We start from the raw sequence: 26,606 nt of genomic DNA on the forward strand, positions 1-26,606 counted from the left end.
TAAGCAAGTTTTATTCCTGGTTGAGTGTAAGAGAAGGCCTTACGGCCTTAACTCTGCCACGTTAAATAAAGCCATTATTATTATTATTATTATTATTTATATTATTATTTTAATTTTTATTCGCCTTACAGTTGAGGAAAAAGACAAACCATGTGATCAAGGCCGAAAGGATTTTAACCCACGCCTGAGCGTAGCCTAGGAGCAAGAGTTCCGGTCGTTATTCGTAAATGACACCAGTGAACCACTGTCTCTATTGACATTGAAGATGTTCATTAATATGATGGTAAGCCACCGGCGTGGCTCAGACGGTAGCGCGTTTGCCTGCTGATCCGGAGTTCCGCTTGGGAGTGGGTTCAATTCCCGCTTGAGCTGATTACTTGGTTGGGTTCTTTTTCGAGATTTTCCCCAAACCGTAAGGTGAATGTCAGGTAATCTATTGCCAATCGTCGGTCTCATTTCGCCAAATATCATCTCGCTATCACCAATTCCACCGACGCTAAATAACATAGTAGTTTATACAGCATCGTTAAATAACCAAGTAAAAAGAACATATGGCGATGGTTAGTGCGGAGGAAAAATATATCCATGATATCGATTATGATAGGAAAGATGACAAAATAGGACAACAAGTGGATTGCTGGGGTGATGATGATGATGAAATGAGGTTGGCGATGTTGATTAAAGTGTTGGTAGTGACGATGGTGATGGGAAGTTCGTTTAGGCAAGAATAATAATAAGAATGATGATGATTATGATGATAAATGGTGGTCTCGTGTTGTAAGTGGTGTAAATTAAACAAGAAAATCAGAGGCATGCAGTTACTGATATTTGTCTATAGTGGAATTTCTCGGGTCTGTGATTCAGTTCACAATTTTGAAAATTGATTAAAACCTCGGGATTCAATGTAAATGACATTAAACAGAGTCGTAATCTAATAAGCCTCTAAAATCAAATTTTAACAAGGCACGTTGCTAAAGGAAAGAAGGATATGATAATCCCAACCGACTGCTGCAACATGAGAAGGGGTTGGGGGATTAGAGCCGGATCATTTAATTTCTCGAAGCTGCTTCCTGCTAATCCAGACTCGCTCTCGAGTTCTCTACTACGAAATTATAGTCTGAGTGTATTATCCTACACATCCAGCGCTTGAGCACTAATTGTTGTGCAATTACAGGACTCACCACCCGAGTCTAAACAACACATACTCAATACTTACAACTACAAAACTACTGTCGACAGTTTTTGTTCTAATATTTTTTTTATTTTGTTTATTTATTTAACTTGGTAGACATAAGGCCATCAGGCCTTCTCTTCCCCTCTACCAGGAGATTACAACTACAATATTAAGAATAAATTACAATTATAATTACAAATAATATTTAATTTACAGATACAATAAAAATCAAAGTAGTGAAACCTGTCTAAAGCGGTCATCTGAAGTTACCTTGTAAAATGGCCGTTTTATCAGGTGGCAGCTTGATTAAGGTTGCGGTTTTTTATGAATCAGCATGAAAGTACTGTATTTCATTGACTTTTTAGTACTGTGCGCGTGCAACAATCGTGCATATTATTAGTCAGCCTCTTCCATTCTTGCAACTAACCTTTTCAAATTCAATTTCTTCGCCCTCGCACACTTGAACCATTCGTAAAGAAAATCATTCACATTACTAAACACAGATTCTCTCTTCTTTTTTGGCCACCATACATATTTTCCTACCATTCTTTTAATATTTCATCTTAATTATACCGTGTATTTGTGTCCTTCCACATTTGAATATTTCTGCAATTTTTCTCGCAGCTGTTCTTTCTCACTTTCTTCAATCATTTTTCGTCTCACCTCTAAACTTAAAACCACTCTAGATTTATTGTTAGACATGATTTCTCTCTAAAACTAAAGTTACAGTTCCTTTGAATCAACTGAATGAAAAGAAGAAAAATTTGTAAAAGCTGGTCCAATAGAAAAAGATGGAGAGAGGAGAAAAAAATATTTAAAAAAATTCGAATGGTTAACTACTGATCTAAATAAAACATACTGTGACATTTTCGATAGAAAACGTCCGTGTTTCAATCCTTTAAAAACGAGTAAGAATTTATAGCTGTGCAGGGTCGGAGTGAAAAGTGACAAAAGAGTCATAAAACAGTAACGAACTAACCCCAAGATATGGAGGGTGTATTGTTGTACACTTAGCTATTGTCCTCGTGATGTATTGCTCTCTGTCCTCTAACCATCGAAAAAATAGGTCAGACAGTATCCGTGAAAAAGTTTTTGTTGGACAGTGACCGTTATAGTCAGGTTCCAATCCAAACAGACACCGGCCGCTGGCCGAAGCATGAGGTGGCCGCTGAATAAAGAGACAATTTGTATTGATCTTATGGCAAATCCAATTGGTTCCAGAGAAAATTGGCCTTTTGGCCAGGTGGCCGTTTAAATGAAGTGACAGCAAAGGCAGGTTTCACTGTACTAAAAGATTAACTGATTAATAAAAGCTAGACAGTTTATTGTAAAAGTTAAGAAGAGAGAAGCATTTCTTTTATCGATTAAGTACAAATTAAACCTACTCTACGCAGTAAGAAAATGCTTAGTAAGCTTCCTTTTGAACGCTACTAAATTCCGAGTCTCCGATGTCACTGGGTAGGGTATTCCACAAGCGCGAGAGCGAGATTGTGTATGATGATGAATACGATCATGTCTTATGTGTTGGTATGGCTAGTATGCGGCTATTTTGCGTGCGTGTGAAGAGATTGTGATATGATGATAGGTAACTGAAACGGGAGGCAAGGTAGGTAGGTGTAGAAGTGTGAAGGACTTGGAAAAGGAGAACAAGAGAATGAAAATTTATACTTTATTAAGCCGTAGCCAGTTCAGAGTTTGGAAGGATGGGGTAATGTGGTCAGCGCGACGGACATCGCAGACGAAGCGAACACAAGAATTATGAACACGTTGTAATCTTTGCGACTGGTTGACATTGAGGTCAGTCAGTAGAAAATCACAATAATCGAAGTGGGGCATTACTATTGTTTCCACTAGTATTTTCTTGAGTGATAGCGGAATGAATTTTCGAATGCTGTTTAAGGAATGTAGTGTGGAAAGCACTTTTTTGGTAATATGGGTTACTTGGTTATTCCAGTTTAAATGCGTATCAAAGTAAACTCTAAGGTTTTTAGCACAGGAAGCAAAAGGGATAATATGTGACTAGTTGCAGGAAATGAGCCCTAAAGTCGGATTTTTCATTTTTTTGTTTTTTGTGGTTTCAAAAAGAGGATGAAATACTAAGCATTTTTTTTTAAATTCATGATTCTAGTTCCTATAGTTTTTAATTTATTACTTATTGAATATTGATATTACATAATGTACTTTTCGATAAAAATGCAAATTAAAGTTTTCATTTGTTTTCTTAGCAACTATAAGAAAGATTTAGGTATTTAAGAAGCACTGTGTAAAACTACGTCCTAGTTAGTATGTAAAAAAAAGCCTCCAGGTAGCGCAAGATGTCAAAAATTAGAAATGCAGTTTTTACACCGCAAATTCGTTATTTTGTTCTCCTGTATAATTTCCTTTCGCGACTTTAGGTCCCTTTTCGCGCAACGGGTCGTTGCTATACATAATCTAACCAAATGTTGGTATTTCATGGCTTTTTATTTCGGAGAAATGTCCAGTTACTCACTCTTGGACTATTTCAGCCACTATAGCCTACCCTTATTATGTTAGCCCTCATAACACTTACTTCTTCTTTCTGCTTCATCCGAGAAAGATCTCTTAGGATGCTATTCATAGACATTTCGCTAGCCCGCGCTACGAGCGTGCTAAACTAGCCCCGGCTATCGACTGATTACTTATACGGGATTCATATCATATATCATATCATATCATATCATATATCATATCATATCATATTTTTATTTTATTTTATTGGGTTATTTTACGACGCTGTATCAACATCTAGGTTATTTAGCGTCTGAATGATATGAAGGTGATAATGCCGGTGAAATGAGTCCGGGGTCCAACACCGAAAGTTACCCAGCATTTGCTCGTATTGGGTTGAGGGAAAACCCCGGAAAAAACCTCAACCAGATAACTTGCCCCGACCGGGATTCGAACCCGGGCCACCTGGTTTCGCAGCCAGACGCGCTGACCGTTACTCCACAGGTGTGGACCATATCATATCATATTATATCATATCATATCATATCATATCGCTAACACTGGTTTATGAATACGAAAAACGTTAGTTCGGTGATCATCCACCGGAAGCCCGCGCTAAGAATGTCTATGAATAGGGCCCTTAAATATTATGAGACGTATTAAGACACCTAGCCGCTAAGCAGAAGGAATACCTGATCACTAAAATCTGTCTGGAATTCTCTTAATTGGGGACAGGGCTCTTAAATCTGTGACACGGGACCAACTTATCTAACTTCAGCATTCGTTTTTCGTTCTTTAAAGTAATTTTTGTTTCCATATATAAAACTATAGTCCCGTCGCTATTATTTCCGGCGTGACTCCTCCTCTTTGCTTACGCGTTAGGAAGTGAAGGCTCTATAAAGTCTAAGTAGGTAGTACCGTTCGCCATTTTTGTACTATCGTTACCGAGCTACCAGACGAGGAATCTATTTGCCGCACCGTTAAACATTATCGTGTCGTAGCTCCTATAATAATAAATCAAACGCACAGTAATTGAGCAAATAATTGAGCGGCAAATAACGTTCTCGTGGCTTTCTGCGAACGCCAACGAAAGAACAAAAACGGCGGGCGATTAAATTAAGTATTTATCGAGCCTTAGGAAGTGCATAACATCATCAGCAGCGAATGACAAGACGCACACATTTAAATGAAGCCGACCTACAACGTGATTGGCTGCCGGAAATAAGAGCGACGAAACTATAATTTAGATCTGTTTAATGAAAAGTAATAAGCATTTACTCTTTTGAGTGCAAACTATATTATTTTAAATGTGTATGTAGGCCAATTTGTTACAATAAATTAAAATTAAGAAAATAAGACATGAAGTAATAACATAACAATAGAGCATAACATAATTTTAATAAGATCATAAATCAAAATTATTTTATTGATATTCGAATGACCGTTCTTGAATAACAGTTAAATAATAATCCGTGACACTACAGATTTTTAAGGGTCCAGACCGATCAGCCGGTTTCACATGCCAAAGCAGAGGTGGACGTTCATCCAAACCGAATAGAGGTATCGTGTGATTAGCACAATGATCCCCCAGCTCTAATAGCTGGCTTTCGCTAGCTATCGTAGTTCTCCAAGTGTATCACGATGCTGGTTGGGCACCGGTTCTACACACTAATCGAAATTTCACGAGAAAATTTCTTCCCCGTGAGGATTCCAACCAGCGCGCATTCCGTAACCCGAGTCCTAGGCAGGACGACGCCACAGAACAGCACCAGAAGTTTGTTTGTTACTAGGTAATAATAATAATAATAATAAAAATAATAATAAAAATAATAATAATAATAAAAATAATAATAAAAATAATAATAAAAATAATAATAAAAATAATAATAATAATAAAAATAATAATAAAAATAATAATAAAAATAATAATAATAATAATAAAAATAATAATAAAAATAATAATAAAAATAATAATAAAAATAATAATAATAATAATAAAAATAATAATAAAAATAATAATAATAAAAATAATAATAAAAATAATAATAAAAATAATAATAATAATAATAATAATAATAAAAATAATAATAAAAATAATAATAAAAATAATAATAAAAATAATAATAAAAATAATAATAATAATAATAAAAATAATAATAAAAATAATAATAAAAATAATAATAATAATAATAATAATAATAATAATAAAAATAATAATAAAAATAATAATAAAAATAATAATAATAATAAAAATAATAATAAAAATAATAATAAAAATAATAATAAAAATAATAAAAATAATAATAAAAATAATAATAAAAATAATAATAAAAATAATAATAAAAATAATAATAAAAATAATAATAATAATAATAATAATAATAATAATAAAAATAATAATAAAAATAATAATAAAAATAATAATAAAAATAATAATAATAATAATAAAAATAATAATAAAAATAATAATAATAATAATAATAATAATAATAATAAAAATAATAATAAAAATAATAATAAAAATAATAAAAATAATAATAAAAATAATAATAAAAATAATAATAAAAATAATAAAAATAATAATAAAAATAATAATAAAAATAATAATAAAAATAATAAAAATAATAATAAAAATAATAATAATAATAATAATAAAAATAATAATAAAAATAATAATAAAAATAATAATAAAAATAATAATAAAAATAATAATAATAATAAAAATAATAATAAAAATAATAATAAAAATAATAATAATAATAATAATAACAATAATAATAATGGGCACAAGAGTCGACTGCTAGTCTCATGTCTACATATTTCAGCATATGTGAACGATCATCCAACCAGTATAAGGGTATGATGTGCATAGCACGATGTTCCTCCCAGCCATTATAGCTTGCTCGCGAAACCGGTTTTGTTTACCTAGTGTAACTCCTCAAATTCATCACGATGTTGGGTGGACACCGGTCTCATACACTGACCGCAATTTCAGGAAAAAATTTCTTCCTCCATGAGAATTCGAACACGAGTCCAGGCATGACCATTAATACCATGGAGAGGGACTGTTACTAAATAATATTACCTTCTCTCTCTCTCTCTCTCTCTCTCTCTCTCTCCATGAGGCCGGGAGGGGAACATCCCTATGCACCGCGACCTGGGGTCTATTACGTGCCCCTGGAATGAGTTGTAGCCCAACGACTGCATCCACGCCGAACCCACCTAACCCCCAACACCATAACGATCAGTCCCGCCATCCCTCTTAGTCAGTGTACCATTCCACCCCAACAGCCCTCCACATTCTCCCCTCAAACGGTCTGAGGTGTACGCCACCCCTCCCGTCTGCCCAACGGTCTGAGGTGTAGGCCACCCCTCCCATCGGGAGGGGAGTGGGTTCCGCTGCTGGGTCAAGTACCATGCTTTGACATATCCATAGAGGCCGGCCGAGAGCGTCAGGAGCTTCGGAGAGCCGTCGCAGACGCGATTTGAAAATCAAGAAAGACAACCGGAATGGTAAGGAAAGGATGATGAGGGGGGGAAAGGAAGTGGCGAGAATGAGTGGGATTCCATTCGCCTGATAAAGTTATCTGATATTCATCAATAGGAGTGAGGGGAAGGACCCCGAAAAAAACCTCACCCAGGCAACTCGTCCCAAGCAGTGAATCGAATCCGGCCCGCTGGGTTCGGGAGCGAACATGATACCACGAGACCACAGCGGTGGACATAATATTACCTTAATACAATTAACAATAATTGTGTATCATTACACGAATGTTTTGTATTTCCCCTGCATTCGCAATAGCAGTTTGAACAGTCAAACATGTTAAATTAATACGATGAAAGAGTAATGGAACTGAGAAAAATTCTCTCCGGCGCCGGGATTTGAACCCGGGTTTTCAGCTCTACGTACTGATGCTTTATCCACTAAGCCACACCGGATACAACTCCGACGCCGATTAGAATCGTCTCAGATTAAGCTCCAACTCTTGGGTTCCCTCTAGTGGCCGCCCTCTGCACTACGTCATAGATGTCTATGAACGCAGGACCGAAGTCCACACATGTGCTGAGGTGCACTCGATATGAGTGACTAGTTGGCCGGGATCCGACGGAATAAGCGCCGTCTTAAATCACGAAGTGATTTACGCATATCATATCGAGTGCACCTCAGCACATGTGTGGACTTCGGTCCTGCGTTCATGGACATCTATGACGTAGTGCAGAGGGCGGCCACTAGAGGGAACCCAAGAGTTGGAGCTTAATCTGAGACGATTCTAACCGGCGTAGGAGTTGTATCCGGTGTGGCTTAGTGGATAAAGCATCAGCACGTAGAGCTGAGAAATCCCGGGATCAAATCCCGGCGCCGGAGAGAATTTTTCTCCGTTCCATTACTCTTTCATCGTATGATGACGCAGAATATCTGCATGGAAATATCATATGTACTTCGGTACATTAAAATAATATATCTTAAATTAAGATAAAGGGCTTAAAAACAAGACACCGAGATCTTTGCCCGTAGTCTAGGCCTATATCGAATAACGTAAAAGTCAGACTAGCTACTGGCTAAGAGTTAGTAACATCATCGTCTGTTGAGAAATAATTGGCAAAAGAAACTGATTTTCTCTCTCATTTTTCTGGAAAAAGTAGGAAAAGATAATATATGAAAGGAATCCGTACATTTCAGTCTCTCTTCGGTATTAGAACCCAAATCCAAGCCGTTATCGTTCTTTTTGTATTCAATAGGCAGAAGTTACACAAGGAGGAGGGAGAAGCGTAATTTATACGAACGTTACTGTAATAATAATAATAATAATAATAATAATAATAATAATAATAATGGCTTTATTTAACCTGGCAGAGTTAAGGCCGTAAGGTCTTCTCTTACACTCAACCAGGATTAAAACTTGCTTACACAGTTGAACATAGAACTAGATCAGGATTAAGTAATTACATACTGATACATGATGAGATCAAAAGAGGTAGTTACATAAAATTTACCTCATAAAATAAAAATAAACATAGTGAAATGCATATTAATTTGTTAGAATCAAATACGAATCACATAAAAATAGAAGCCGATAATTCAATAAAAAAGAAAAATGTACATAGTAAAAATAAACACATTAGTATACATATTAGTATTAGATTACAATTAAATAGGATTTACATAATTAAACCAGAAACCGACAATTGAATAAAATGTACACAAAAAATAGATTAATAATAAAAAACAACAACACAGTGGAATACATATTGGCGTTAAGTGATAAATAAACACGATTTAGATAATAAAAATAAGAAACAAAAAAAAATAAATAAATACAGTGGAACACATTTCCAACACGTTAGGTGTGGCAACTCATCATAAGATATTTTTCTAATTTACATTTAAAGGAAATTAAAGTTCGGCAGCCCTTGACTTCAGGCGGCAGAGAATTCCAGTGACGAGAAGTAGCAACAGTGAAAGATGAAGAATAAAGAGATGATGTGTGCAGTGGTATTTCTAGCGTGTTGTCATATTGTGACCGAGTATTTAAGTTATGATACAGAGAAAGACTGTGGAATCGGACAGATAAGTAAGAGGGAGTAGAGGTGTGCAAAATTCGGTATAATAGAGAAAGGGAATGTAACTTTCTGCTCTCATTTAACCTGACCCACAATAATTTATCGAAAGAAGGCGAAATGTGGTCGTAGTAGCGGACATTACAAATGAAACGAACACACGCATTATGAACACGTTGCAGTTTCTGGGATAAATCCACCCTGAGATCACTGAATAAAGCGTCACAATAATCGAAATGAGGCATAATAAGAGTCTTTAATAGGAATTTCATTTGTTTTTAGTATTAATTTTCATTGGATATCTTATACCGAGAATCGTAAATATTTCGAAATTGGTAACGCTGGATGTTTGACAAAATGCGTCACTGAATAATTATTGTTCATACCATCTCAGACAACAAAAAATGCGCACGAATTGAAACTCGACGCTTGCGTTGTCGTTCTTTTCTGTCTCCTTGAAGCTAAATGCCAATTTCTCGCTTTTTTTCTTTTAGAAAAATGCTTTTTTCGGCCTTAAATGTGCTTTCCCTTCATTTATTAAAAGTTCCACCTAGATTGTGTGACAATAAGAATTTCACGTCTATTAGTTTCCGTGCAGCTGCACCAGCAGATATAGAATTCTTAAAATAGTGGCATCAAACACAAATTACGTATCTGACACCAGCAGGAAATGATACATAAAAGATTAACATATTAACGACATGACGACTGGTGCTGCTGGACAAAGACAAGTTTTCGCTGCGTGATCAGCAATCAAAAGGGATGTCGACTTTTAAGTTTTATAGATTTTTTAGACAGAGACCATAATAAATCAACTCCGTTGCTTTGTCATTCATTTTAACACTAAACCGTTACCGCTATAAGAAAAGAAAATTGGAATTAGTCTTCATTAGCAGCAGTACCGTTGACTTGTGGTCAGTCAATGCAGCAACACGCCGTCCAGTGTTCGAAAGGAAAAGACACTTTTTAAGATATCATATCTCGGACTGCAATTTAAATTACTCCACACCCCTTTACCATTTTCTTAGAAAAAAATGTTGTTACAAACAATTCACAGAGTTTATACACCACATCCACGCAAGACTGTAGCTGTTAATTGTATATAAATTAATGATGTTATAAAATCCTAATGCACTATGTAAAACAAGGCGTCTATCTTTGGGACATAATAATAGTAATAACCAGGGAAAGGATTTATATGTAAATACATATTTACTTATAAAGCTAATATAATTTATATTTTGCATTATCTTTATGTTTCACAATGTGTAGGGTTGAAAAATCCTACTTTTATTTTCCATATTTTTCCATATTTTAGAGTTTAGTACATATTTTCGTTAATTTCCATATATTTTCCATATTTCATATAAAACAGTCCATATTATATTAGGTTTAACAATAAAACAAAACAAAATTCCATTAACTTTTAAAAATACATTTCAACAATAGAGATTTAAACACATGTTCAGTAATCCCTTTAACATCAGAGTTATTTGAAAATTAGCAGTCCTATCAACAATGGGAAAGTAAGTTACAAAACTGTATTAATTTAATTTAAAATTTTTAACAGACTTCAGTTGTGCAGCTCAACAGTTAAATGCCAGTCAGAGTACACATAGGTTCAGTTTTGTAAATCATACTATAAAGACGGTAAATATGCCAAAAGTACGTCATTCAGTCAATTTAAAATCAAAACTAACAAGTTACATTTCAGAATTTAAAGAAGATGGTTTATCAACTGACAATAAAATATTATTTTGTAATTTGTGTCAGTGTGCAGTATCATCTACACAAAAGGTCCTGGTGCAACAACACATTACAACTAGTAAACATCAGGCCAACAAACAACTAAATTCCAAGCAGAGACAATTGTTTTTAACACAACCAACAACATCGAATGTAAGATCTGAGTTTAACATCGACCTGTGCCGTTCTCTCATCTCTGCTGATATTCCTCTCTACAAACTAAAGAATAAGGTCTTCAGGGAATTCCTTGAAAAATATACTCAACATACAATCCCGGATGAGTCAACACTTAGGAAGACGTATGCTCCATCCATCTACGATGAGACAATACAGAAGATAAGAGATGAAATTAAAGATAGTTCAATTTGGGTTTCCATTGATGAGACTCCCGACAAAGAAGGTAGACTTGTTGGTAATGTAGTTATCGGTTTGTTAAGTGAACAATATTCTGAACGAATTCTTTTACATTGTGATGTTCTAGAAAAGTGCAATAACAAAACTATAGTTAAACTGTTCAACGAAGCTATGGGTATCCTGTGGCCAAAGGGTATTATGTACGATAATGTGTTATTCTTTATTAGCGATGCTGCCCCTTATATGGTCAAAGCTGGACAAGCATTATCTGTTGTATATCCTAAATTGACTCATTTTACTTGTGTGGCGCATGCATTTCATCGTGTGGCAGAAGTGGTCAGAGACAATTTCCCTAAAGTAGATTTGTTGATTTCATCAGTGAAAAAAGTATTTCTCAAAGCTCCCAGTAGAGTTAACGTGTTGAAAGAAATGTACCCTGAAATTCCATTGCCACCAAAGCCAATTTTAACTAGATGGGGTACATGGCTAGAAGCAGTTGAATATTATGCCGAACATATAGACTCTATTAACAATGTTCTCCTTGCATTGGACTCTGAAGATGCAGTCTCAATTGATACTGCGAAAACAGTTACCTGTGACATAAGTGTGAAGAATGACTTAGCTCACATTCAGCATACATTTTCATGCATCATAAAAACGCTCAAAAGTCTCCAAAATAGGCACCTTTCACTATCTGAAAGTTTTGAAATTATAAATAGTACTGTGGAACAACTGAATCGTGGTAGAGGTAAAGTTGCAGATGCAGTAAGAGCTAAGGTGGACACTGTACTTTCAAAAAACCCTGGATATGAAGAACTACAAAAGGTTGTTGCTGTGATGAGTGGTGAATCAACAGTGAAGATTAACTTGGACTTATCCCCAGCAGACATTGTGAAATTGAATTATGTACCAGTTACTTCTTGTGACGTCGAACGCTCTTTTAGTCAGTATAAATCTATCCTCAGAGACAATAGAAGAAGATTCACTTTTCAGCACTTGAAAGAAATGTTTGTAACCTATTGTTATGGTAACAGACAATAAAAATTGTGTTTTGTTGAAACTACATTGGAAGATAAGGTACGTCCATTATATTTTTTGTTTAGTTTGATTAAAATGTACCAATATTTAACGTACATAGTCATTTTTTTATAATTTTAAGTCCATATTTAATTCCATATTTTGGTAAAAATCCATATTTAATTCCATATTTTGGTAAAAATAACTACATATATATTTACATATTTCATATATTTTTAGTCCATATAAATCCGTTCCCTGGTAATAACAACAATAACTATGTTTGTATTATAGATTTTACTATTGTTGAGTATTTGATGACAGGTATATAGTTTGTAACCATAAGTAATTTTGTTTTTATTTTTTTTACTATCGCAAACCAACTATATAATAGGTGTTTTATTTCTAACTACGCCAATTCTGTGCATTATCTCATTAATATTGCTTAAAATTATGTATAAAATCACAAGTACACCTTCGATTATAATTTCTAATTTTATTTCATTTTGTTTTAACTGAAAGTAATTATTGCATAACGTATTTATTATTGTTTACTGTCTCTTAATTAGTGTATTTATATTGTAACTATGATTCAGACCTACTATTAATTCTTTAAAATTGTGTATTATCACTACATAATGTATTTCACATGTAACAAACTACAACCCTAATATACCAAAGGTAAAATAAGGTTTCAATATTTGGATAACATTAATAATAATAATAATAATAATAATAATAATAATAATAATAATAATAACACGCCAAAATTGAGTGTGTCTTTGCGAAGAAAGTTACACAGCTATGTTAATTAGTTTAAAACCTATACATCTTCAACGGATCGTAAAGGTATACTGTGTAAACTATACCATCACTTGGTGAATCATTAAGAAAATATTTTATATCTCAGCACTTCAATAAATCCAAATATAAAACCGCGTTGTTAATAGCAAAGGAAGCTTGTAAAAGAAAAAGGAGCATCTTCTGCGCACCTTTCGAAAAATAACTAAGGAAGAGACTAGTGAAGCGTTTCGTATGGAGTGAGGCATTGCATGGGGCAGAAACGTATGAAGCATTTGAAATGAGAATATGGAGAAGAATGGAGCGTGTGAAATGGACAGACAGAATAAGAAATGAAGGTGTGCTAAAAAGAGTCGGTGAAGAAAGAATAATGTTAAAACTGATCAGAAATAGAAAAAGAAATTGGCTCGGTCACTAGCTATGAAGAAACTGTCTGCTGAAGGATGCACTACAAGGAACAGTGAACGGAAGAAAAGTTAGAGGCAGAAGAAAATACCATATGATAGACAACATTTATATGAATCGTATACGGAGACTGAGAGGAAGGCGGAAAAGAGGAGAGATTGGAGAATGCTGGATTTGTAGTGGAGGAACTGCCCTTGGGCGGTAAACCATGAATGAACATTACTGCTGTACAGGAGACGATTTCTCTACTTCTAGCGACATTTACAACTTCAAGCAGATAATCACGTTATTCTCAATGGATTTATGTAAAGTCTTTCTTGATAGCGAAATTATATTTTGAAAGGTAGAAAATCCTATATTAAAAGTTGTAAAAATGTACAAATTAATCTGTGCCATGTTAATTAATTATGCGAAAAACTTACTTGAGTTCTTCTAATAACTTGCTCATGCAAAATATTCGAGGATAAACTAAACATTCTGAATCTCAATTGACGAGATGGCTGATGCCACAGGCTGTTTCATTCGTCCATTAGATCCATCAGCAAGAGAAGAATACGAGAAGACGTTCCTCCTCACAACAGAACGCATGCAAAATATAAACAGTTTAACTATAGCACAGTTTTATTACTGGCCAATTCCTTGAAGTTGATTTATGACCTAAAGACGTTGATTACAGCATCGTGTGTTACTTTTCATCATAGACGTCACACTGTACATGAAAAATACTGCAAAAGCTTCAGAAGTTTCTTTTTCGAAATGCTGCATGTGACCTGCGTAGCACATGGTTTTCTTATTGTGTCAGAAGAGGTACGGTTTTTGTACATTGATAAATTTATCTTCAGTATCAAAAGATTCTTCTGGGAGCACATTCCAGAATTCAGATATTAAGAAGCATTATTCCAGCTATGTCTTTGCTTCCCCAGTCCATTTTAACGATATGGGGAATATGGATTTCAGCACCAGTTTACTGCGCTTCAAATTTCCAATGTGTGACTGCAGTGTTAAAATATGTTGAGAGAGAAGCCTCGTCATTTCTTACATATAAATATACCATACACCCTGTTTCATAAAGATTTGGGAGTTACAAACATTATTGCAAGTAAACTAATGAACTTAATATTAATGAAACCAGTCCAGAAGGAACGAGAAACACAAACCGTTTTTTGACACTTAAAATTAATGTTCTATGTGTATCCCATGCCTGACACGACACATTTCCACACGATAGTCTAGATCTTGCCACACTCGCATCAAATTGACCTGTCAAAGTGTCAACCACTGCAATGATACGCTCCCTTAGGTATAGCACGACTTCGGTAGGACGAATACCCTGTCTTTGATGTAATCTCACAAAAAGAAATTACACGGTATGAGGTCCGGTGATCTTGGAGCCACATAATTTTCAAATGCACGCTCTATTCAACGTCTTGGCAGCACTGTGTGCAAGTTGATGGGCGACCGGGTGAATTTCCTTTGCACAGAAAACCTATTTCTTTAAATTGCTTGCACCACGCACGATTTGAATTTTCACTAGGTGGGTTCTTTTCGATTGTTTACGATATGCACATTGAACAGTAATGACTGAACAAGCAGTGTGAAAATTCAAAACTCAGAAAGTTTACATCACAGGCATAGCAGCCATTTTGCACAACGATAAGGAATACAAGCTTCAGCTGCAGCTGAACAAAACAAAACGGCCTAGTGGAGAGAATGTGAACTCTCGGCTTAACAAAACCTACACGCACAAACTGTTTGAGTTCCTCGTTCGTTCAGGACTGGTTTCATTAACGTAAGTTTAATAGTTTACTTGCAGTAAAGTTTTGTAACCCCTCAAATCTTAATGAAACATGGTGTATAGGCCTATGCTACATATTCCATATTATATATTACTATATCCCTTCATTAGTATTTAAGTAATAAATGATGTTAAATTAAAGTTTTGGAAATATACATACACATTTTTCACTCAATCTCTGCATTTATTCACAAGAATGAGTTCCGCTATTTGAAGTCAGAATCCTCACTGCCAACAGTACGGTTCAAGGGCTATTGGAATAATGTAGCGGAATTGAAGTGTTAAATTTTGTCTTTAATTTCAACGTGTATTTTTCTTCATTTTATATATCTATACTTTGTTTGTTCTTCCCTCACATATATGAATTTCTATAGCCTACTTATTTTATTTTCATCCATTTAATTCTTTCCTCAATTCTAATTCAATCGTGGAGCTATTTGGTATCACTTTCAAAAGAGAGAGAAAAATAGCCTTAAATAGACTGACAGAGGGATGAGGGAGGAATTATGATGAAGGAAAATTACAGCTATTGATTTATTTTAATTTGTTGCAGGAGCAAAACCCCGGCGACTCCACCGGACAATCTCAGCTCCCAGAGGTAAGTCCTCATGATTCACTACAATAAACAGGCTATCGCACACTTTTGTTTTAATTGTTAATTTGTTATGTAAGATCTAACCTACAAGCTAATCAGACACTATCGCATGCTAATATGGCCATATGTAGATCAAAGTTAAATAAAGCTAGTGGGAAGGAAATAAATACCCACTCTGGTGAGAAGCGTGAGGTTAATGAGCTACGGCTGAACATCAAAATATAACATGAATAATAATAAGAATAAGAAAAGCGCATGATATCCCATAAGGGCAAAGATCTCCTGTAACGCCTGTTACGGGCTAGGTCGAATACTCTCACTTGGCTAGCTAATCCAATTGAGATTTTTGTCTGCTCTTTCTACCTGTCTCTGGTTAATTTCTTTCCCTCCGTTTGTGCATTCGGATTTTATATTACATTTCATCTTCAACCTATGCACTATATATAGATATACTATTTTTATGCTTTATCCACATGAAGCACAGAACAAATCCAAGCACTGAGCGACTCGAATTTGAGTGTCCTCTTTTAAGTCGTTTGCTCGGTCCTTCATATTTACATGGTTTTGATTTCTGTCTCTTCTGTCTAGATTTCTCCAGTCTTCTAGGTGATCATCGTCACATATGGTGTCAGTGGGAGCGAGATAAAAATAATATAGCTTTATAACTCATTCAGATAAATTGTCGTTCGTTGCTGTGATGTATTGCAGGCTGTCGATGTCAACATAATTTATTGATATTACTTTATATATTATTTTAATGTACCGCAGTACATAATATGATGACGCAGAATATCTGCCTGGAAACATCATATATACCGAAATACATATGATGACGCAGAATATCTGCATGGAAACATCATAATTATGTACTTCGGTACATTAAAATAATATATGTGATATGCGTAAACCACTTTGTGATTTAAGACGGCGCTTATTCCGTCGGATCCCGGCCAGTCACTCGTAACGAGTGCACCTCAGCACATAATATTATGTGGACATTGTCCTACGTTCATAGACAGCTATGACGTAGTGCAGAGGGCAGGCCACTAGAGGGAACCCAAGAGGTGGAACTTAAAAACTGAGACGATTCGATCCGACATCGAGATGGGAATCCGGTGTGGCTTACAAGTAAACCTTCAGGTGGGGTAAAAAAAGAAAGACTTACCTTTATTACCATTCGATTAAACATTAAAATCAATGCAAAATACGTAAATTTTACAACTCGAACGCAATGAACACCAGAGATCGCGACCAATCAAGATCAAGTTGACATGGACTACTTAGATTGCAAACAACTATACCACGCAGCAATGCTAGCCGCGAGGGCGAAGACAGTACTGCTGTAGTCGCGCTGTCAGCTAGTTTGTACCTTGCAGTTTATTGTGTAATGTTATGTGCAATGAGCTGAAGAAGATGAACCCAGTGAATATAGTGATTAAAATTCTGGATAACTAAATGAAGAGGGTTATAAGGAGGCAGTGAAATGTCGCGGAAGAAACTTGAAATTGTTGATATATATGATTTATTAAAGAGTTATGAATCGGAAGCAGTTGAAGAAGGTCATACTCTGGACACTGATGAAAATGAACCCTGAAATGATGACAATGTCATGCCTCATGTACGAGAATGGGAGACTGAAAAAACAAGTACTACATCAGAAGAGGAATCAAGTACTTCACAAAGTTCCGGTTCTCAATACGCTCTGTCCCCTCCCAAAACATCCCGAGTCATTGACTTTGAAGAAAAATGCGAAGGAACAGAGTATTGGATTCTGCCAGCTGTACCGACAAACAAAAAGAAAAAGTTTAACCATAGGTCATGGAGCAGTATGAAGCATAAATTCACGTGGTTAACACAAGAAAGTCAACTGTCCAAAGATTGCAACTCATAAGTCGTATTTGGTTGTATGATTTTGGACAGTTTGGATATGTACAATGATGTCCAAGTGTTTAATGCAGACGAATGTGGGTTCCATAAGGAAATGCCTTCCGGCAGAACATTAGAACGTCAAGGAACCAGTAAAGTTATGGTGTTGTGCAATCCAAAGGGACAACTACACATTCCTATACTACAACGCCGGTGGTTTCTAAAGCTGGAAAACTGATACCAAGAACCGAAAGGTGCAAGTCAAAGAGTTGCGGAACGCATTTTCCAGAGTGACAACCTTATAGTAAAATGGACTTCGTCGGGAAAAATGACCAAAAAAATATGGATACAATTCTTACGAGAAATATTCCTTCCTAACTCTGCAACTTGCAATCTTCTGCTGTTGGACTCGTATGGTGCCCACTGCGACGAAAATACAATTAAGCAACTGTTAGAAGAAAGGTACTATGATCTTGAAAAACTAGTAGTTAAAATCATACCACCAAATACGACTTATGAGTTGCAATCTTTGGACAGGTACTTTTTTCGAATGTATAAGCATATGATTTGACACATTTCTCATAATGTAGATTTTGGTGATTCATCTGATACATTACAACAACGCAACAATAAACTGAAACTACAGTCGCCTGTTTACCAGAAGTTTCTTCTCCACGATTCCAACAGGCGCATGGGTATGGTTGGGTGTTAGCTGGATTGGGATCCTGAAGTGGACAACATTTTGAAAACACTACAGAGTACTGTATCCGAAATGTACAAGGAATAAGTACGATTTGTGCAAAATCAGCCTGTATAAAGTGCGGGTGGTGTACTGACAATTTGTGTTTCCAACATTTTTTATTAGCTATCACTGTTGTGCGACATATGTTTCTGGATAAAAACAAATCAGATTGTGGAATACGATGAGTTAAGTAACATGATGACCACATCATCGTTTTCCTTCTTATGCAGTAATCGCTAGTTGAAGGTGTGTTTTCTTGCTGCTTGAAGTCTCGTGTTCTGCGCTGTGTATCGCACTTGATAATTGCAGTCGAGTTACGAAATTTTAGGATTATTCATATTTTATTATGCTGATTCCAAAAATATAAGTTTCATTTTCATTGTTTTTTACCTCAGGTGAAGGTTTACTTGTTAGTGGATAAAGCATCAGCACGTAGAGTTGAAATCCCGGTGCCGGTGAGAATTTTTCTCCGTTCCATTATTCTTTCATCGTATAATTTATTGAGGTAGGGTAAGTCACACGGAATTTAGTATCACAATAACAGAACAATACACGATGGTGGTGGATAGAATTGAAACTTTGACGTAAGTAAGAAATCCATTTGATTATATCCTCTTCGTTTTGTCCATTTATGTATATATAAAATTAAAAATTTATACAATGTGCCATAAGCGTATTATTAGGTGAAACATTAGAGCATCGGTTAAAACCCGAGTAAGTGCAAAATGAATTTATAGTGCATAAGGAAGATGTTGGGAAATATTTCCTAGGATTGTTAACTGATCCGCTTTTGCCATTCTACCAACTCTCCGGAAAAATAATCGTTATCATCGATGTAATGGCAATGGAGTACTTGGAATATTACTGCACTGGATCATCTTCCCCAGAAGACCAACTTAACAGCAACCTCAGATGAAAGTTTTACTAGCCGATAACCACGAAAACTCAGTAATTTCACATTATACGAGTAAGAAAATCTGCGGTACAGCCACCTAACTTATTTATCTGTACAGTCTGTACCTTTTTGAATCCGTAATACAATGAAAAAATAATTACGGTTTATTTAACGACGCTCGCAACTGCAGAGGTTATATTAGCGACGCCGGTGTGCCGGAATTTTGTCTCGCAGGAGTTCTTTTACATGCCAGTAAATCTACTGACAGGATCCTGTCGCATTTAAACACACTTAAATGCCATCGACCTGGGCCGGGATCGAATCCGCAACCTCGAGCACAGAAAACCAGCGCTATACCGACTACACTACCCAGGCCGACATGATACAATGAATCCTCCTGCATTATCGTTTCCGTCTGCACATTTCCAGAGATCTCTCAGATGTACGAGTCATTCTAAATCTGCAGTATCAATCGAGACGTTGGTCCATAACAGTATCATCCGATAGCAAAGCAGATAACTTGGTGAGATGAGAAGCAACTGCCAAGAGTTCTTTCAGAGACAGAAACTTATGTGCTGCAACTCTACAACATGAGATCACCGGCTTTACTTTTCTTCGAAAGAAAAAGATGCTGGTGATTTCTATCGTGTCCTTTTCTTCAGGGCAAGTAGGCGGATTACTCTGATCCATTGTGCGTCCCATCCATAGGGATTAAAGAGGAAAGTAAATGCTTACACAAGTTAACTATAATAATCTTCTGGTATTGAAGATCGATTCTAAAGATATTTATACCTGTATCCACACAATTCAGGATAATGGGATAGGGTCTGTGAGAAAATTTTCTTTATGCTTCCCACACCATCTGCACACGGAATCATAAGTGAAACATATAACTATTTTTAGACCTTCGTGACCTATTCTTATCTCTTTGTATTTAGAAATGCGTTTGACAACGTATTCACACCCTCTGGTGCATAATATTTATCATTACAAAGCTGTTTTGTTCCCCATCAGTTTCTTTCGTTCCACCCTACAAACACATTGCTACCCTTTTGTACCTCCGTCATTCACTGAACTTCGTATTCCTTGTATTCAAACAGCTAGCAGTCTTTCCTCTTCATTCTTCCAAACGATGTCCATTGAAAGACTCTATGACATTCTCGTTTTTCTTCGGTATGGTAATCTGTTAAAGTTTCTCTTCTACTTTCATTTATGTATTTAGCTACCATTACTTACCTCCAAAATCAATTCCTGTTGCCACCAGTTCTCAGTTGTGCCTACTTCATGATCTAATATGACAACTTACTGCTTCATATGCTGTTTTGTTGAAACTAGCAAGCTTAGTAACTTTAGCACACGTCTTGGGATTTTGTGAACAGGGATTGCTCTTGAGAAACTCTACACATATCTTATACGATCCAAAATTGGTGCCGCATTAAGAAATAAGAGCTGATTAATAGAAGAAGAAATCTCCTGTCTGGCTGAAAATGGCTCAACGAGACGAGTGGATATTTTAGCGTACAATGCTGACACTAAACAGGGCATCATTGTGGACCCCACGATACGTTTTGAAGTAGAATGTTATCAGTCAGCCGAGGTCCACCATGAGAAGTCGATCTATGAGCCTACAGTCAATTATTTCAAGCTGAAATATTCCTGAATTCACGTTGAAGTATTCGACTTGCTCATATTCGACAATACTGTACTCCAACCAGGAGAAAGTCTCAGGGGAATGAGATACAGTGGGGTAATGCTGTGAATGAATGTTGATGTCATAAGGTCTCACACGTGGGTACACGCATCTCCATTGACTAACTCTCAAAGCACAAAGGATAACAGTGATACACACATATTTATACTGCCCTAGTTACAACACGGCTAATCTCCTGGTCTTTTAATCCCTCCATACAGGAAATAAACATATGCAGGAGAGCACATGTTTTTTAAACTCACGCAATAACCGTAATATTATCTATCTATTTCGCTCCAATACATGACGCAATAATAAGCACATTCCTTTCATGGTTAATCTCCTGGTTGGAGAGCAGTACCAGCTTTTTTTTTCGAATAATTTCGACGCCAATTTGCTGTGCCACAATTTCTGAGGGATGACATTGTGATAACAGTGTTAAGAAAACCCTGTCAAATCCTGATTAATCACAGGAATCCACATTAATAACAATTATAATTTTTCATCCCATTTTCTTTGTTTTTTTTTTCTTCATGTTTATATATGTATATATCTTTTTGAGGATATATCCAGTCCGTAAGGGCTAGCTTCAAAATGGGGAGGGGGGCAGTTTGTAAATAATAAATAGCCATAAGATATTTAGTGAAGTCAAACAGTGTACCCCGTATTGAATGATATTACTGCCTGATAGTTGGTGTCCATTATAAGTCCTTCTGAATTTCGTAAGATTATTTGCTTTAGTAACACAAGTCCAATAATTCAGCTAAAAGCGATACAGAGTTTCAGTTTAAGAATGACGATGAAACTCTCTTATTGGCCAAGAAAGCAGCCTCACCGCAGCCTGTGTCCAAGAACACGCGAACCTCGTTCGGATCTAATGACAAACTTGTTAACAACTTCCATCACCCAGGATAATGAAAACAAGTGTAGGCTACGGTTGTCAGACGCTTGGATTTCGTTCTTTCTCTCCTATCTTTTATAAGTGTTTAGTCCGAGAGCTTAAACCGATTAAGTGAGTAGAGATCACGTGAGCCCGACAGCACAATTCACTTTCAGTAGCAAATCGAATCGCGTTATTTCACACGCTGTCAGGGAGGGATTCTGAAAGTGGGCTATCAGCTTATGCAAATTCTTGCGAATCAAAAAACGACTGGATAGAAGTGGTGCTGTGTTCTCTCCAAGTGGCTGCCACTTTATAGAGATTGTTTACGAGAGGAATATTTCTGATTTGATGAAAATCATGTAAAGAAACTGGCGAGGAGAAGCTTTAACGCTGTCATAATATTATGATCGAATTCCTCTGAACATATATGACTGTTCGTTATTGAAGTGTTATGTGTTTATGTTGTTATGTTCCTGTGCTGTTGAATGTGAAGGCACTCCGCCGGGTTGAATTCATATCCTGAAATTCAACCTAATTCATGACTAGGGCCCGGATATATATGCACTGAAAATACCTAAAATATGCATGCAAATATGCACAAAAAATGTTGAAAATATGCACTAAAAACAAAATAATATGCACTAACCAAAGGAATTATTTTATTTTAATTCAATGATATACATGTTTCATTCCTTTGATTAAGAAATATTTTTTAAGAAATGATCGTAGATGTGGATTATTTAATTAATGCAGCGGAATGTTCTGCATACAAAAGCTTCACAAAGGTCAGTCGGAAAATGTACTCACTTCAGATCATGATTTCGGCTGACAAGCAAACGTTCTGATGGAGGCAGATAAAAAAAGTTAAATTCTTTTCTTCCACCATGTTAATAATGTCAAAAGAAGTGCTTATACAAATTTTGGCCACTCGACCGCAATTACGAGGGCCGTAAAAAAATAAGTTCGCCAGGGACCCTTAACAGGAAAAAACACAATTTAATTGGAAAATTTTATTGGAACAAAGGAATTGTTGAGCTATTTTTCAACATATTTTTCATAGGAATTGAGACAATTCTCATATCATAGGATCGACAGAGAGAGGTGCAGACGCAGTCAAACGCTGGTTCCGATCTGAGGCGGCTGAATTCTACGACACAAAAATTGATCCCTTAGTATGACAAATGTCTCAATTCCAGTGGGGATATGTTGACGAATAGCCTAACAATTGCTATATCTGTTTCAATAAATATTTCCATACAATTGTGCTTTTTTCTATAAACGGCATCAGGGAAAATCACTTTCTGGACAGCCTCGTAATTGCAGTCGAGTGGCCAAAATTTGTATAAGCACTTCTTTTAGACATTATTAACATGATGGAAGAAAAAAATTTAACGTTTTTATCTGCCCCCATCAGAACGTTTGCTTGTGAGTTAAAAGTACCTGTTGCGTGTTCTTACCCTTTTGTTTTGACCTGAGATGTGCAGTTGTTTTCGAATGATGTTCTAATTAAAACTTTTTCTCGCATTTCACAGTCTTCTCAGATACTTGACAATACACTACATCGCCGTCACTTGAATAGTTACTAGATGAAAAACCGAGCCCCTACAGCCCAGGCTGCGCAAAAGTTTAGAGTAGGGACAAATAGAAGCTTGCGTCCGCCGCCATGCTTTTGGAGAAGCACCGGCTAGCAGACGGCTGCACTATACAATGCTGAATTATGTTTGGTGTCTCTTATAAATCAATCTGAATGGATAAATGAAAAAGAAAATCTTATTAACATTTAAAGCGACCACTTTAAAGACATAATCAAGCTTAGTTACCGTTAGTTTGACATGAAACGAAAGAAAACTGTAATAATTTGATAGCGTAACTAAAGATATTGTATAGTTATTTGACAACATATAGAGCGAACAGAAATACAAATGCATATTGTAGTAATAGTTCAGATGAAAAGAAAGTTATTAGTATTAACTATTATTAACAAACCACTGCCTATGTAAGACGTTACATTAGGCCTACATTGTAAAAACGTGTGCTTTGATGTGGACGAGAAATGAACAATTATTATTTATTCGCTTCCACATCACATAATATAGGCCTACACCTGTAAAATAGAAATACGTACCTAATGTTTTATTTAGAAATATAAGTAGGCCTACCGGGCAATAGCTTACTATCACAGCTGTAGTATGAAATAAACGTCACATGCATGAATTAGTCATATAATAGAACTCAGGCCTAGTGTACAGAACATCTTGCCTATTGATGCATTATTATTATTATTATTATTATTATTATTATTATTATTATTATTATTATTATTATTATTATTGACTCCGTTAAATATTGTCTTACAACATTTTTATGTAAAGTCGTGTTGTACTGGTAACTTTAAGTTGTGTGCTGACATCTGCTCGTTATGTAATACTTTTTTTAGTTGATTATTTAACGACGCTGTATCAACTACTAGATTATTTAACATCGATGGTATTGATGATAGAGAGATGGTATTTGGCGACATGAGGCCAAGGATTCGCCATAGATTATCCTGACATTCCCTTTACGGTTGGGGATATCGGAAAAAGCCCAACCAGATAATAAGCCCAAGCTGGAATCGAACCTGCGCCCGAGCGCGACTCCTTATCGACAGGCCTTGGCCTATTGAGCTACGTCAGTAAATCTTTATGTACTTTTATGGTCAGTTTAACAAGTTTAAAATATGATTCTCGGGAGGAATCTGGGATACATTTTCTAAAATATGTTCCTGTAAGTGCAGAAAGATTGTACAATTGTTCTACTTCTAGAGCACATTGTTTTCACACGATGTAAGAGTGGGTGGTAATATGCCATTGAACTGTCAACATCTGTATAATCGCTCTTTCACTTAAGCGGCATATTTCTATAATCTCAGATGATGGTATGACAAGACTCCCATTATTCTTTCGTTAAAAAAATAATATAGATTTTGTTTACTGCTGGTAGGCTACGTACCATAAATTGAGTCTTTAGATTTATTACACCATATTTTTCTTAATGATTTAACAACTAAGCCAGCAATGAATACAATCACATTTTGACAATATTGTGTCATTGAGAATGATGTAAGAATGAGGAAATTGCAATCAATGTCTACAGTAGAAGAGTCATATCGCCTCTGATTGTCAAAACACTGAGGATTATTATTACAGTGCGTTAGGTGTTTGGAAAATACCATTGGGTATATAGACATTTTTAGCGGACATCCCTCTCTTTGCAATATAATTTAAATAAATTATTTACGTATTTTCTAATGTATATGAAAAAACATAAGTAAAAATATTCCATATATTCGGTCATAGGAAATAGAAATAAACTAAAAACTCTACAGTATTTATGAGCAATGTAAGGCGTTTATATTTAAAACAATGCTTAATTACAATATTTGTACTTACTTCTGTTATTTTATATTATACGTTAGAAAATACGTAAGTAAGTTTAGTTATATTACAGTTATATTACAAGGAGACATCCACTAAGAAAACGCCTATATACTGAATGGTATTTTATAAACTCCGAATGCTTTATAGAAACAATCATTCGTGCTCCCAAAACATGGCGTCGCGCGAACCTGCGCGAGAGGTTTCAAATTTGTACACGACACCAGCGCCAATTGTGTGTCTAGATATATAACTACAACGTCTTTGTGAAAAACAAGTCAACAGATGAACACCTGCCGTCGTATTGACACAATCTTTGAGAGAATACTGTATTGAGAAAGGAGTGTAAGTAATTTCTTTTGTGAAAAAGGTCTGCAACGTCCATCTACCTGCATGTATTGTAGACTGGAAGTATGGACCCGTTACCATTTCACTTGAAATAGGAAGGCTATTGTTGTGCCAAGGGATGTCCAACATACAAATTTATTACTAGATTTACAGTTCGTTCAGAAATGTCAGATAATTGATCATACATAAACTAAATAAATGCCTAAACATGCACTAACCCTCAAAATATGCATTTCCATATGCGCATATGCATTTTCGAAAAATCCGGGCCCTACTCATGACATAAGGTTCAGTCAAAAACATCCTAAATATGAACTTATATGTTAGTTCACGTTCCGATATGACAAAGAAATTGTCGAGGAAGAAGATATTGAATAAAGAATTAAAACAATTTTCATTAAATAAATTAATTACATCCAAAACCGCCTTACTTCTCTTTCACGTTTCATTTTCAGTCAAATCCACTTATTTTCATTCAAGTAAATTCTACTGTACCTCATACTCTTCCTTCATCGCCTTTTATAGCATTTAATTCTTGTTTCTTCCCTCCTCTTTCTGTTGTCCTCTTACACCTCAATTCTTTTTTTAGTAATTTCCCGCTATAGAAGAACAGAGAGAATTTATTGCTGTTTGGAAATATATTTCGAGGTTTTAATGGAAATGCAAATTCTCTGCATCCTTCATACAATGTAAGTGGTTTCTTAATACTGTCTGTCCTTCTATCTGTTAGTCTGGACGTTCTCCCCCGTACACAGATTTATCCTAAATACTGGGCGGGTCGAAGAGTAGATTTATACGGGAACGATATGAAAGTTACACAGATCTAATAACTTATTAAATGAACATATTTT

At 35.5% G+C, this 26,606-nt stretch overlaps 1 protein-coding gene across 1 annotated transcript in view; it reads left to right on the forward strand.

Annotated features, from left to right (window-relative positions):
- The window catches only part of LOC138705220 (arrestin homolog), a 920,135-nt gene that overhangs the window by 557,155 nt on the left and 336,374 nt on the right, over positions 1–26,606 (forward strand). Inside the window, exon 3 of the mRNA XM_069834027.1 lies at positions 15,874–15,918. Within this exon, the coding sequence (XP_069690128.1) occupies positions 15,874–15,918 (45 nt within the window). The remainder of the gene's footprint in view (positions 1–15,873; positions 15,919–26,606) is intronic.

Source organism: Periplaneta americana, chromosome 8 (genome assembly GCF_040183065.1).
Source record: "Periplaneta americana isolate PAMFEO1 chromosome 8, P.americana_PAMFEO1_priV1, whole genome shotgun sequence".
Classification (NCBI taxonomy): Eukaryota; Metazoa; Arthropoda; class Insecta; order Blattodea; family Blattidae; genus Periplaneta; species Periplaneta americana.